Source organism: Lepus europaeus, chromosome 16, assembly GCF_033115175.1.
Source record: "Lepus europaeus isolate LE1 chromosome 16, mLepTim1.pri, whole genome shotgun sequence".
Classification (NCBI taxonomy): domain Eukaryota; kingdom Metazoa; phylum Chordata; class Mammalia; order Lagomorpha; family Leporidae; genus Lepus; species Lepus europaeus.
Genome location: NC_084842.1, coordinates 59,254,245 through 59,267,997, shown reverse-complemented (window position 1 = coordinate 59,267,997; position 13,753 = coordinate 59,254,245). Strand labels below are relative to the sequence as shown.

The 13,753-nt window shown below is 48.3% G+C and overlaps 1 protein-coding gene across 3 annotated transcripts in view; it reads left to right on the top strand.

Annotated features, from left to right (window-relative positions):
• Positions 1-13,753, top strand: part of FAM114A1 (family with sequence similarity 114 member A1) — a 65,305-nt gene that overhangs the window by 36,336 nt on the left and 15,216 nt on the right. For all 3 annotated transcript variants that reach the window (XM_062212951.1, XM_062212950.1, XM_062212952.1), the window contains 3 exons: positions 96-230; positions 2,143-2,295; positions 6,711-6,834. In XM_062212951.1, coding sequence (XP_062068935.1) covers positions 96-230; positions 2,143-2,295; positions 6,711-6,834 — 412 coding nt within the window. The remainder of the gene's footprint in view (positions 1-95; positions 231-2,142; positions 2,296-6,710; positions 6,835-13,753) is intronic.

Genomic DNA, 13,753 nt, shown 5'->3' with positions numbered 1-13,753 from the left:
TTGAAGACAGTGCCAGGTACCCAGGAGCTAGCTGCTGACAGCTGCAGAATAGAAACACAGAAAAATCTCATCTCATGCAATTATCTCACGGGCAGGGTAAAAGCGTCCTGAGCGGCGGCCTGGATGCCTTGGAATTCATCGGCAAGAAGACCATGACCGTCCTGGCGGAGAGTGACCCCGGGTTTAAGAGGACCAAGACGCTCATGGAGAGAACTGTCTCCTTGTCTCAGGTCGGGTTGGCTACTTTGGCAGTGTTTTCTTTCGGCTGGCCAAGCGAATACGTTTTTAGTTCTCATCTTGAACAGGCCCTGTAAAGTGCAGGATGCAAATTCAGATGGCTCAGGAGAGGAGGATGACCCTTGAGGAGTGAGCGTCCAATCCCAGCGGCGGGGGGCCTTGGTCCTGTGTACCCCGAGAGTGGGAGGGAGGGGTGCAGGCTGACTGCCAGTGTCCGTACTCCCAGCCAAGCCCGCCGCCCCCGTGGTGCGGGACAATGGCGGGCTGTGCAGGTGGCGATGCGGCGCTGAGGCCCCGGTCTGCTTTGGGTCCAGATTTCCTGCTGGAGTGAGCGTGGGCTGTGAAATGAGAGCCCCGTCTGCAGGAAAGGCTCCAGGGTCATCTGAGCTCCTGGAGGAAGAAGCTGCCGTCAGCGGATACAGGGAATGCTGCTAGGGGCTTGCTTCACCCCCTAAAGAGACGCATCCAGAAACGCTCACACCTGCGCTGCCTGCACGTCTCCCCCGTCCTAACCCCACTGTAGCGAATGCCTTTGGAGTCCCGCAGAGACAGAGCGGTTCGCGTTGCCCACTGGTGGGAGACTCCACGGCTTGTGGCCATCAGGGCTCCTGCCCTGCCCCGCTCCCTCCCGGCCGTTTGAACCTTTCCTTCTCCGGAGGGTGAACACAGCCAGCACCCTGCAGACGGCTTTCCTTCCTCTCCCCGTTTTGGGGCGGCCCCTGCACCCTCCAGAGTGACCTCTTGCCTGGACTCTGGTCCACGCCACCCCTCAGCCTTCCTCCCGAAGTACAGAGTTAGACATGGAAGCAAGTTCAGGGTCACTTGCTGCGTCTACCTCCAGCAAGCCCTGAGCCCCGTGGAAAGAGTTGGGTTTTATTCCAGCTGTTGCGAATTCCCAGTGGTATCTTATTGGATTGTTTTGCCAACTTTAAAATTCTGATTTAGTTTGAAAGACACACACAAGAGACAGTTCTGTTTGTGGTCCAGTGAGCTCCTGGCAAACAGCTTTAGGAACCCAAAAGGAGAATGAGGCTGATTGTTCCGTTGCCACAAAATAAATGCCAGTGACTGTTCTCTGATGATCCCCCTGGTGACCCCGTGGCACTGGCCAGTGTTCTGATGGTGCTTGCCACAAATATTAAAGACCCCCATAAAATCAATGGCCCAGTAAACTTAATAAGGAATCAAATAAAAGATGCCTAGTCTTCCAGAAAGCCAGTGCAGAGAAGTGGGACTGGTGGGCTTGTGTTCCTTCTGTTGTGTTTTTATTTAAACAAAAGGCAGCTGGAGAAAATGCATGAGTGTGGAAAGGAACTGGGTCCACAGTCACACTTCTGGAGACCACCCAAGAACCTGGGAGCGTAATTACATTGGGTATCTGGGGATGGACACATTCTGAGCTCCTATTGATTTTGTCATTGAAGCTCTCTACTAACCAAATACACACACACACACACCATTTTTTTTTTAAAAGGATAACATCAGACCAGCTTACTTTCTCCTTGGAAGTCTGTGTAGGTGCCAGAAGAGAGTGAACGTTCCCAGTGTGCTTGCAGACTTGCTCTTTATAGAAAATTGGGATATTGTCGAAAATAGGAACGTTAATCACACACATGGGAAACACTTCCCTGGAAAGCAGTACGCTTTTGGAGTACTTCTTTCCAGACGTATTCCCATGTGTAAGCTTTTTACTTTGTGTTGAATGTACATGACCTGTGAAATACAGGGTGGAATATTATGTAAAAATTACCAATAGCACCCATTGAAAAATTCATTTGTTTTTAGAAATTCCAAAGTCGCTAAAACCTAGCCCTTTCCAGTACAAAGGCAGGGCTGCCATTCCTTCATGCCTCACACGGGAAGCGGCCTTTGCAGGCGCTGTACAAACATGGTGTCTTTCTGCAGATGTTAAGGGAAGCCAAGGAGAAGGAGAAGCAGAGACTGGCGCAGCAGCTCACCGTGGAGAGAACCGCCCACTACGGGATGCTCTTTGATGAATATCAAGGTTTGTCACACCTGGAGGCCCTGGAAATTCTGTCCAACGAGAGCGAAAGCAAGGTACGTCGCGGCGATTGTGTGGAGTAGCACATTCGGTGATGTGTTTCTCAAACGGGAAAGAAGTTGGGAGAAGCCCTGAAAATAGCTGAGCTCTGGAGTCTCACGATTGGGTGTCGAGGTCACAGATAAGTTCCACGGTGTCCTGTGCTAAGTTGTGACCCCAGCCCAGCCCCAAGAAGACCAGAGACGCCTTGTAACCCACGTCTTCCTTCCTACCCAGTGAGAGGAAAGCAGCTGCTGCCCCCTTGGACCGCAGGCTTGGAATAGATGTTGTGGGTTATGTAGCTGCCTATTCTGCCATCCTCTTAGAACACCTGCACCACAAAGGGCAGGATTCTTGGACTGAAGGTCAAGGTTCTGTTTGGGAGTGCTCCCGAGCAGACACCCGGGAAGCCTGCCTGTGCCGTGGCCATGTGCATTCACACACCCGCACCGTGACCCAGAGGAATGCAAACGCCAGAACTCAGTGGGGCTTGCTGCATTTTTTCTTTTTTAAAGATTTATTTATTTGTAAGTCAGAGTTACAGAGAGAGAGGGAGAGAGAGTTCTTTTATCTGCTGGTTTACTCCCTACATGGCTGCAGAAATCAGGGCTGGACTAAGGGATCACAAATGGGCCTGTCTCCTCCAAGTCCAAACACAGGAGGCTGGGGCCCACGGAATCAAAGATTCTCCATTCTGAGGCTCATTGCCAAGTTCAGCTTCCTGTCTGAGGACCTCTGTATTCTCAGTGCCCATGAGGTGACACCCACACAAAAGAACCTTATACACAATTAAATGAGTGAAGAGTTTTACAGTGTGTAGAACACTGACTATATAAGTGCCAAGTAAGCACTTGCTAAATACACACACACACACATCACTGTAGATCCTATAAGAAAAAACTCACAGTGGCTGGCACTGTGGCATAATGGGTAAAGCCACCACCTGCAATGCTGACATCCCATATGGGTGCTAGTTGGAACCCTGGCTGCTCCACTTCCGATTCAGCTCCCTGCTAGTGCACCTGGGAAAGGAGTAGAAGGTGGCCCTCCATGAAAGCAATATGGTTAAAACTATCTAAGGATAATTTTCTTTTTTTTTTTTTTTTTTTTTGACAGGCAGAGTGGATAGTGAGAGAGAGAGACAGAGAGAAAGGTCTTCCTTTGCCGTTGGTTCACCCTCCAATGGCCACTGCAGCCGGCGCATCGTGCTGATCCAAAGCCAGGAGCCAGGTGCTTCTCCTGGTCTCCCATGGGGTGCAGGGCCCAAGCACTTGGGCCATCCTCCACTGCCTTCCTGGGCCATAGCAGAGAGCTGGCCTGAAAAAGGGGCAACTGGGATAGAATCCGGCGCCCCAACCGGGACTAGAACCTGGTGTGCCGGCGCCGCAAGGTGGAGGATTAGCCTGTTAAGCCACGGCGCCAGCCCTCTAAGGATAATTTTCAAAACAAGCAAAATTGTGATTCTCCTGCAGATACAAGATGAACACCTGTTAAGGAATTTATTTCACGCTTTAATTAAGTAGGAAACCAGGCAGATGCTATACCAAGTTCAAAGGAAAAGCCAAAGCAATAGGAGTTGATGTGGACTGAAGGAATGCTGACGACATGTGCAGACAGACACAAACCCACTTTCTCCTCCACAGGGGATGTTGTCCCTCAGCCGGACACAAGTCAGTCACATCTGTTGACAAGAGTGATTTGGGGCCAGGTGTTTTAGCTTAATGGTAAAGACACAAATAAAGGGCTGCTGCTGTGGCTTAGTGGGTTAAGCCACCACCTGCATCGCCGGCATCCCATATGGGCACTGGTTTGGGTCCCAGCTGTTCCATTTCTGATCCAGCTCTGTACTAATGGCCTGGGAAAGCAGTGGAAGATGGCCCAAGTCCTTGGGCCCCTGCACCCACATGGGAGACCCAGAGGAAGCTCCTGGCTCTGGGCTTCCACCTGGCCAGTTCACATATCAGAGTCCCTGATGTGGGTTTGAAGCCTGGCTCTGGCTTCTGACTCCAGCTTCCTGCTGTCGTGGACCCTGGGAGGCAGCAGCAGTGGCTCAAGTGACTGTGCTTCTGCTTCTCCCACGGGGAGCCTGGGTGGCACTCCAAGCTCCCAGCTTCAGCCTCACCTCGCCCTGTGATTGGCCAGTGGCCTGTCCCCACCCTAAGGAGCACAGCTTGGGGAGGGGTCCCAGGCCGGCCACGGAAGGGAACCTTCAGTAGCCTGGATAGTGATGCAGAAGGGCAAGTGTGGGCTCCAGCAAGCGTGCCCTTGGGTCTCTGTGGGCTCGCCTGTGTCCTGGTCTAGAGACAGTACTGAATTCCAGCATCATCTGGGGCCTGTGTCTTCTGAGCCACATCAGTGTGAGGAGAGACAGCAAGCAGGAACACACATCGTCTCTCCCAACATCCCATTGGCTAGAGCTCAGTCACAGGGATGGATGTAGAGGAACTCTTACCATTATGATTGGTCTACGTTGACTCTAGGATGGCAGTGTTAAAGAAAAACTCATCGTTTTCATTGCTGTGATACTCAATCATTACAAATAGTAAACAAGAAGTTCAAAATGGCACCACACACTCCTTTCAAGGAAAAGATCTATAAGACAGACCGTCTCTGTGCCTGTGCAGAGCTACGGTTAGCACAGTGCTGAGAATATAACCATAGAGTATTCAGCATCCCATGAATATTTTTTGAGAAATGTGCAGTGAGTTATCATTGAAGTAATGATTCAGTGCCCAGAGCCTTGGGATAGTGGAGTGAGCCAGGAGGTAGCAACATGAGGGTTGAATGGAGGACGGTAGAGGTCAGGGCAAGGAGTGGCCAGCAGCCGCCTTGCAAGGTGTGTTTGCTTCCACCCGTTGACCTCTGCAGCTGGTGGGCCGGCTACTGGGTTCTGTGTTGACGACTCCCTGCCAAGCTTTCTCTCAGAGCCTCTGCGCCCATGGCGCTATGCAGTGGTGGTGTCCATTAGCAACGATGAAGCAAATGATGTCCTGGCGTTCTGGACGCCCTCTCTAATTCTCTCGCTTATCCTGATGTGCCAGTCTATGGCCACAATGAATGTTAAAACATTCCAAAGAGGACTGTGGCTCCCCTGCTGACTGTCCCTCCAGAGCTAGGACCTGCAGAATGAAAGCAAAGCACGCCTGCTTCCCAGGCACCTGCTCTTCTCACACTGTTCTGTGCCTTTGACCTCTGGAAACACAAATTAATCTCCAGAGGCTGCCTGGCCAGCTAAACAAATATTTCTTTTTTACTGTTGCTTATTTTTTGAGAGGCAGAGAGAGAGAGAGAGAGAGAGAGAGAGAGGTTGAGAGAGGGAGAGCTCCCTTCCACTAGTTCATCCCCCAAAATGCCTACAACAGCCAAGGCTGGGCCAGGCCAATGCCAGGAGCACAGAACTTAATCCAGGTCTCCCACGTGGCTGGCAGGGACCCAAGTACTTGAGTGCTCACTACTGCTTCCCAGGGTGTGCATTAGCAGGACTCTGGAGTCACGAGCCGGAGCTGCGTGTGAACCTCAGGCACTCTGATGTGGGATATGGCATCTTTGCCACTGGGCAAAATGCCCATCCCTAAATAACTGTTCAAGTGTGCACAGGACAGTGTCAAGGGAGGGGTTCTGAAGGCAGCAGGGATGACGTTGTCCACCTCCTCCATGAAGTCCTCTGTGCTCACCCTCTAGCCTCGTTGAGGAGAGCGACAGCCCCTCCCTGGCACCCTGGCTGTACCCTCCACTCACCTCTGTCGTGGCCATTATTGGTTGATGTAGGCCACCCTCCTCCAGCTGCAAGATCTCCGAGAAGAAAAATGTGCCTGTGGAGATGCAGTTACAAATAAAACATTATCTATTCACGTTTGCTTACATGTGGACCCACATGCTAAATATATATATATATATATATATATATTAATACCTATCATACATAATTTATGGAGTACCACTGCAAGTATTTTAAGTGCATTACTGCATTTAATTCTCAAAACAACCCTATGAGGTAGATGTAATTAGCCTCCAGTTTACAGATAAAGATGCAGAGGCATTGGGAGGGTAACTAAATTAACCAAGGTCACATAGTTAATAAGTGAGGAGCTAATATGTGAGCCCAGTGTGTTTTAACCACATAGCTGCCACCACCATTTCTTTAGCACCTGCTGTGTGCACTTTGTGCAAGGTGCTTCACATCCATGATCTCATTTACCAAATACAAAGGATCACAATGAAGTATCGATCTCATTTTATAAATGCGAAAACCGAGGTCTGGGAGCTTCTATGGCTTGCCCCAAGTTGCGTAGTTTGTAGCTAGTGAAGCCAGCATACAACCCAGCGTCCCCTCCCGCCCAGCAATCACCCTGGGCAAACCAGGGACAGCTGTACACAGCTGTCATTAGTGGAGCAACGATGACAGTTAATGCCGACCTATTTCTTTTTTCAGGTTCAGTCATTTTTAGCATCGCTGGATGGAGAGAAGCTGGAACTGGTGAAAAATGACCTCATTTCCATTAAAGACATTTTTGCAGCCAAAGAATTTGAGAATGAAGAGAATCAAGAAGAACAAGGTAAAGGAAGATTGCAAGTTAGCAAAACCATCTGCTGGCAAACAGATTGGGAAACACAGCTCTTTGAACAGGGTGGAGTTGCGGAATTCAAATGCTCCTCCCCCAGGCTTCCAGAACCGGCTGTGCACCTGCTCTTGTGGCAGGCCCCCGTCACATTGATCTCTGTCCTCTCTGTTGCTGGGTGGGAACTCCCATTGTTTCTCTGGTGTCCAGCACGGGGCCAGGCACATGTGTAGACGTGCAATACGTGCGTGTGGTTGGATGAACAAAGCACCTGTGCCCAGCGTGTGCACTCATGAGCAGAGCTGTGCTCCGGCTCCCGGTTCTTCTCTCCACCTGGAAGTTGTTTGATGTGATTAGTGTTGATGGTGGGCAAGTCTTTGTCTGTGTTTCCTATTCCTTTGATTTTAGATGTGAGGCAGTCAGGGTGTCTCGGGAAGCGCTGCACACGCCACCTAATCAGTGTTGGTAGAAACTGCACCACTTTTCCTCCATGCCCCAGACACGGGTTTTCAGTTTACTTATCGCTAAGGTGACCCAGGTGCACTCCTGCCACTGAGCGTCCAGCCGCATAATGTCTTGACCCCAAAGAGACCCCAGCAGCTATTTTCTGAGAAGTAAGGTATCCTTAACAGAGTGGGGGAGATGTTCCGACATTTGAGCAGGCTTAATGGTTCCTTCATGTTGTTTCGGAGTGGCTGTGGTCTGGATGCGGTTGTCCCCTGAATGCTCACAGGCTGACAGCTTGGTCCCCAAGGTGGTGTTATTGAGGTGGTGGTACCTTAAGAGGTGGGGCCTCATGTCACTGGGGCACTCTTCAGAGAATGGGTTGTTACAAAACACCCCACACATGCGACCCCTCCTCCATGCAGCTCTTTCCCTTCCTGTTGCTCTGCCATCTTGCCTCCAAAAGTGACAGTGAGGTAAACCTTGCTTTAAGAAGCATCCAGCCTCAGTAGGAACAATAATACTGAAGTAAATCATAGCACAGAACTAACGTAGGAGCAGACCAGAGTGAAGCATTCACTGTGCATGGTGGAGTGGGGTGGTTTCTCACTGATGCCATAACCAAGCACTGCACCAGCTGTTTTGTGTATGTATGTTATGCTGCAAGGCTCAGCAACCAGACACAAGACGAGGGCCATCTCAGAGGCTTCATTACAGATACTCTGGCTACTCTCCTGCTGGACGGCCTCCAGGTCACATTGATCCACCCTGGGGCTGCATGTCCAGGCTGTTGTGATTATATAAGATTGGATAAAGTGTTTGAAACAGGGATCACCGTGCTTGGCACACAGCCGCAGTTGTTAGGTGGGAGTAAAGTTGCAGTACATTGCTTAGGATTGTCACCACACAGTGGAGCCATAATGCACTCTCTGGAATGACATCCGGTATCTGGAAGTGTTCGGTGCCTGTCTGCATTGCTTCCCTGTTCCCAAAGCTCTAATGCCGTGCACTGGGCAGAATTCTTCCAAGCACTCACGAACTGTCCTTTATTTATTTATTTATTTTTGACAGGCAGAGTTAGACAGTGAGAGAGAGAGAGAGAGAGACAGAAAGAAAGATCTTCCTTTTTCCTTTGGTTCACCCCCCAGGTGGCCACTATGGCCGGTGCATTGCAGCTGGCGTGCTGCACCGATCTGAGGCCAGGAGCCAGGTGCTTCCTCCCGGTCTCCCATGCAGGTGCAGGGCCCAAGCACTTGGGCCATCCTCCACTGCACTCCCTGGCCACAGCAGAGAGCTGGACAGGAAGAGGAGCAACCAGGACAGAATCCGGCGCCCCGACCAGAACTAGAACCTGGGGTGCCGGCGCCGCAGGCGGAGGATTAGCCAAGTGAGCTGTGGCACCGGCTATGAACTGTCCTTTAAACACCAAGTCTTCTGGAGCCCCGCAAGCTGACCTTACCTGTCGTCAGCCTAATGAGAATACGAATAATGTAAAATATAAGAGTCAAGTATACGGAAGCTTTAGAAGGAGGATGGATTGGCTCCCTTTTTCACTACTTTCACTGAATACCTGAGGCTGGGTGAGTTTTAAAGAAAAGAGGTTTCTTTTGGTTCAGGATTCTGGAGGTACAAGGTCTGGGGACCACATCTGGGGGTGGTCTTCTTGCTGGCAGAGGCAAGGCTGTGCAGGGGTCATGTGGCAAGAGACAGGATACATGTGCAAGTGTCTGTGTGTGTATGTATGTGTGTGTATATGTGTATGTATGTGTGTGAGTGTGTATGTATGTCTGTATGTATATGTATGTGTGTGAGTGCATGTGTTTATGTTTGTGTGTATTGTGTGAGTATGTGTGTGTCTGTCTGTCTGGGCTCTCCCTCTTGAGATCAAGCCACCAGGATTCCATCATTGGGGTTCAACCTATTGTACTTCTCTAAGGTTAATCACCATCCAAGGTGGTTTAGTTGGATTGAATTTCCACCCTCTTCATTCTTCACACTGGGGATTAAATTCCAGTACCTGAAGCCCTGGGAAACACTCAAGCCATATCCAGGGGCCAAAGCGCTTGAGCCATCTTTGGGTGCTGGATCGGATCAGAAGCAGAGCAGCTGGAACTGGAACAAGTGCTCACGTGGGATGCTGGCGCCACAGGTGGCAACTTAACCCTCTGCACCACATCGCCAACCCCCACAGGCTGTTCCTCTTCAAGTTTGATGGTTGATACCTCAGGTGGACCTTGGTCCTGTTGGAGTGTCACTCTTTAGAAAGGGAGAAACAAAGATCCTCACTGCTTCTAACGCCAGAGTGTGGGGTTGCCAGTGCCAGTGCCAGCGGCAGTGCGTCCTCAGCTGATGCTCTTCCTAGGAGAGGAGATTTGCTTCCATTCTGTTAGAGAGAAAACGTTACTGCTTCCATGTGTTCCAGTCTCAGTGCAGAGCTGCTGTAAATTGAGATTTTTGAGTGCGACACACAGAAGTGGAAGTGCTCAACAGCATGGCTTCAGAAATGATAGCTTTATCTCTGCTTAAGTGGCAAAATCCTATTATCTCCTACAATAGATTCGTTTTCCCAAAGGGCATCTCTAGATTATCAAAGCACTGTTAATTTTAATGGACTTAATTTAATAAATAGATGTCAATCAAACACTTGATGCAGAGCTGAGAGGACGGGATAGAGGCGTTGCCATTAGATCAGTTCTGTTAGGGTGCAACATTGCAGCTCCAGGAGGGCTAAGGGCACTTCCCAAAAGCAGTAGGGAGGAATCTTCCGGGGGTGGGGTGGGGGTTAGCAGAGAATCTAGGAGAAAATTCTGGGAGAAACCAGAGCTTTTCATCAGACTTTTTCCCTGTAAGCACTTACATCCCCGAAAGCCTCTTAACAACTAAATAATTTATTGGGTAGTCTCAGAAAATGTAATAAACTGTCGATTTTAGATGAATTTAATATTGAACTCCTATGCATTTAATAATGTAAGCTAATGATTTGCATGTTTGTCTTTCCAGCAGAGTGTAATTTTATCACACTGCCCTGGGTCGCTAATTTAGTTTATCAATGGCGAAGAGATTTTTTAAAAGGCCATTTTCTCTTTTTATTGCCTTCTGGGAGATCTTCTTGGTGGTGAGAATAGACCAGGCAGTGTAGCAATCGGTGTGCTTTCTCCCAACATGTGTTTGTTTTCATCTGTTTCCATTTTTCTTGTGTTCTTCTCCCCTAAAGGTGACTGGTCTGTGCTTTATGGAATTCATGCACGTTTCCAAGCTGCGGCTCCCCGAGGGCCTGGTGTCTGAAGGCAGTGTGATCTCGTCCCCAGTGTGTGCCATCTTCCCGTGTGCATCCATGCGGCACGCATGGCAGTGTGTGCACATAAGACCCATTCACTAGGCGCCTCTGTATGTTGCGGTCCTTGGTCTTTGTAATGGCTCAAAAGAGGGCAGGGGCGGGGTTCATTATCCTTCATTTGCAAGGGAGGAAATGGAACTGGGAGTGTGGGTCCAGGCCACAGTGCCCTAACTGCAGGGGCTGAGGGACCTACTCCTCCCAAGTCTGGCCCCAGGACTCTCTCTGCCCACACCACTGCCTCATTCAAGGAGCTTGGAGATGAGACCCAGGTGTGCCCCTGCCCCTCTCTTGGCCTACCTCTTGCTTTCTCTCTCTCTGGGACTGAGTAGCTCCATCTCTCTCTTGGTGTGGCTAGTGCATTCTCATTCATGAAGGCTGTGGTCAGACATCACCTCCTCCAAGAAGCCCTCTTAACACACCCCTGAGAACTGAAGTATGTGCTACAGAAGCCCCCTCAACCTCTTAGGGTTAAAATGATCAGCTTCTTGCAGATTCATCATGACAAAGACAGCTGCCCACCCCTGCCTGGCCCTGCACAGCCACACTGGCCTCCTGGCTGTCCCCTGCACCGGCCACACTGGCCTCCTGGCTGTCCCCTGCACCAGCCACACTCCCTGCTGGCCTGTGCCCTGCACAGCCACACTGGCCTCCTGGCTGTCCCCTGCACAGCCACACTGGCCTCCTGGATGTCCCCTGCACCGGCCACACTCTCTGCTGGCCTGTGCCCTCACTGTGCTGCTGCCTGAGGGTTCTTCCTACAGGTGTCTGTGGCTCATTGCTGTCCTCCCCCAGGTCATCACTCAGATGTCACCCTCTCCTCGTCCCTCTTTAGTCCATGCACCTGCTATAGCGAAATACCAGGGACCGTCTCACTCACAAACAGCAGAAACTCATTCCTTATGGTTCTGGAGGTGGGGAAGCCCCAGATCAAAGTGCTGGCAGACCCTGTGTGGTCAGGGCCCTTGCTGTCTTGAACATGGACTTCAGGTTCCTGCCGTGTCTTCACAGGGTGGAAGAGGCCAGCCTCTTGTCTGGAGTCTTTTCCATAAAGGCACTAATCCTATTTGTGAGGGCTCCACCCTCCTGACCTAATCTCATCTTAAGGGTTAGGTTTTGTGTTTTTTTGTTTTTACCTAGATAACTTTTATTTAAGGTATACAAACTTCCTGCATTTCATAGATACAAATTTAGAAGCATAGTGATTCTCCCCACCCTACTCTCCCTCCTGCATTTCCATAGAAATTTCAGCATCATTTTTTTCTAGATCTGAGAAGATGTCCTTGGTATTTTGATTGGAATCACATTGAATCTGTAAATTGCTTTCAGTAGTATGAACATTTCGATAATATTGCTTCTTCCAATCCATGAACTTGGAAGATTTTTTCCATTTTCTTGTGTCTTCTATTTCTTTCTTCAATGTTTTGTAATTTTCATCATAGAGATCTTTGACATCCTTGGTTAAATTTATTGCAAGGCATTTAATTTTTTTGTAGCTATTGTGAATGGGATTGACCTTAGAAGTTCTTTCTCAGCCATGGCATTGTCTGTGTATTCAAAGTCTATTGATTTTTGTGCATTAATTTTATATCCTGCCACTTTACCAAACTCTTTTATGAGTTCCAATAGTCTCTTAGTGAGTCTTTTGGATCCCCTGTAGACAGAATCATGTCATCTGCAAATAGAGATAGTTTGACTTCCTCCTTCCCAATTTGCATCCCTTTTGTTGCTTTTTCTTGCCTAATGGCTCTGGCTAAAACTTCCAAGACTCCATTGAATAGTAATGGTGAGAGTGGACATCCTTGTCTGGTTCTGGATTTTAGAGGGAATGCTTCCAACTTTTCTTCATTCAATAAGATGCGCTGGTCATGGGTTTGTCATAAATTGCCTTGATTGTGTTGAGGAATGTTTCTTCTATACCCAATTTCCTTAAGGTTTTCATCATGAAAGGATGTTGTATTTTATCAAATGCTTTCTCTGAATTTAGTGAGATAATCATGTGTTTTTTGTTCTTCAATTTGTTAATGTGATGCATTACATTTATTGACTTGTGAATGTTGAACCATCCCTGCATACCAAGAGTAATCTTACTTGGTCTGTGTAAATGATCTTTCTGATATGATGTTGGATTTGATTGGTTAGTATTTTTTTGAGAATCTTTGCAGGTATGTTTATCAGGGAAATTAGTCTGTAGCTCTCTTTCTTGTTGTATCTTTTTCTGGTGTAGGAATTAAAGTGATGCTGATTTCACAGAAGGAGTTCAGAAGGATTCCTTCCCTTTCAATTGTTTTGAATTGCTTGAGAAAAATTACAGTTAGTTCTTCTTTAAATGTCTGGTAGAATTTAACAGTGAAGCCATCTGGTCCTGGGCTTTTCTTTGTTGGGAAAGTCTCTACTACTGATTCAATCTCCATCTTGGTTATTGGTCTATTTAGGTTTTCTATGTCTCCATGGCTCCATTTTGGTAGATTGTATGTGTCCAGGAATTTGTCCATTTCTCCCGAGTTTCCCGATTTGTTGGCATATAGCTCTTTGTAGTATTTCCTGATGATTCTTTTTATTTCTGTGGTATCTGTGTTACATTGCCTTTTTCATATCTGATTTTGTTTTATTTTTTGGTTAGTTGGGCCAATGGTGTGTCAGTTTTGTTTATTTTTTCAAAAAACTAGCTCTTCATTTTGCTAATCTTTTGTATTTTTTTGTTTCAGTTTTGTTTATTTCTTCTCTAATTTTAGTTATTTCTTTTCTACTACTAATTTTAGGTTTGGTTTGTTGTTGTTTTTCTAGGTGCTTGACAGCTAATTTTTGGTGCCTTTCCAATTTCTTGATGGAGGCACCAATTGCTATAAACATCCCTCTTAACACTGATTTTTTGATATGCCATAAGTTTTTTTAAATATTTTATTTATTTATTTGAGAGGTAAAGTTATAGACAGTGAGAGGGAGAGATAGAGAGAAAGGTATTCCGTCCGCTGGTTCACTCCTCAGATGGCCGCAATGGCCAGAGCTGCGCTGATCCAAAGCCAGGAGCCAGGTGCTTCTTCTGGGTCTCCCATACAGGTGCAGGGGTCCAAGGACTTGGACCATATTCTACTGCTTTCCCAGGCCACAGCAGAGAGCTGGACGGGAAGAGGAGCA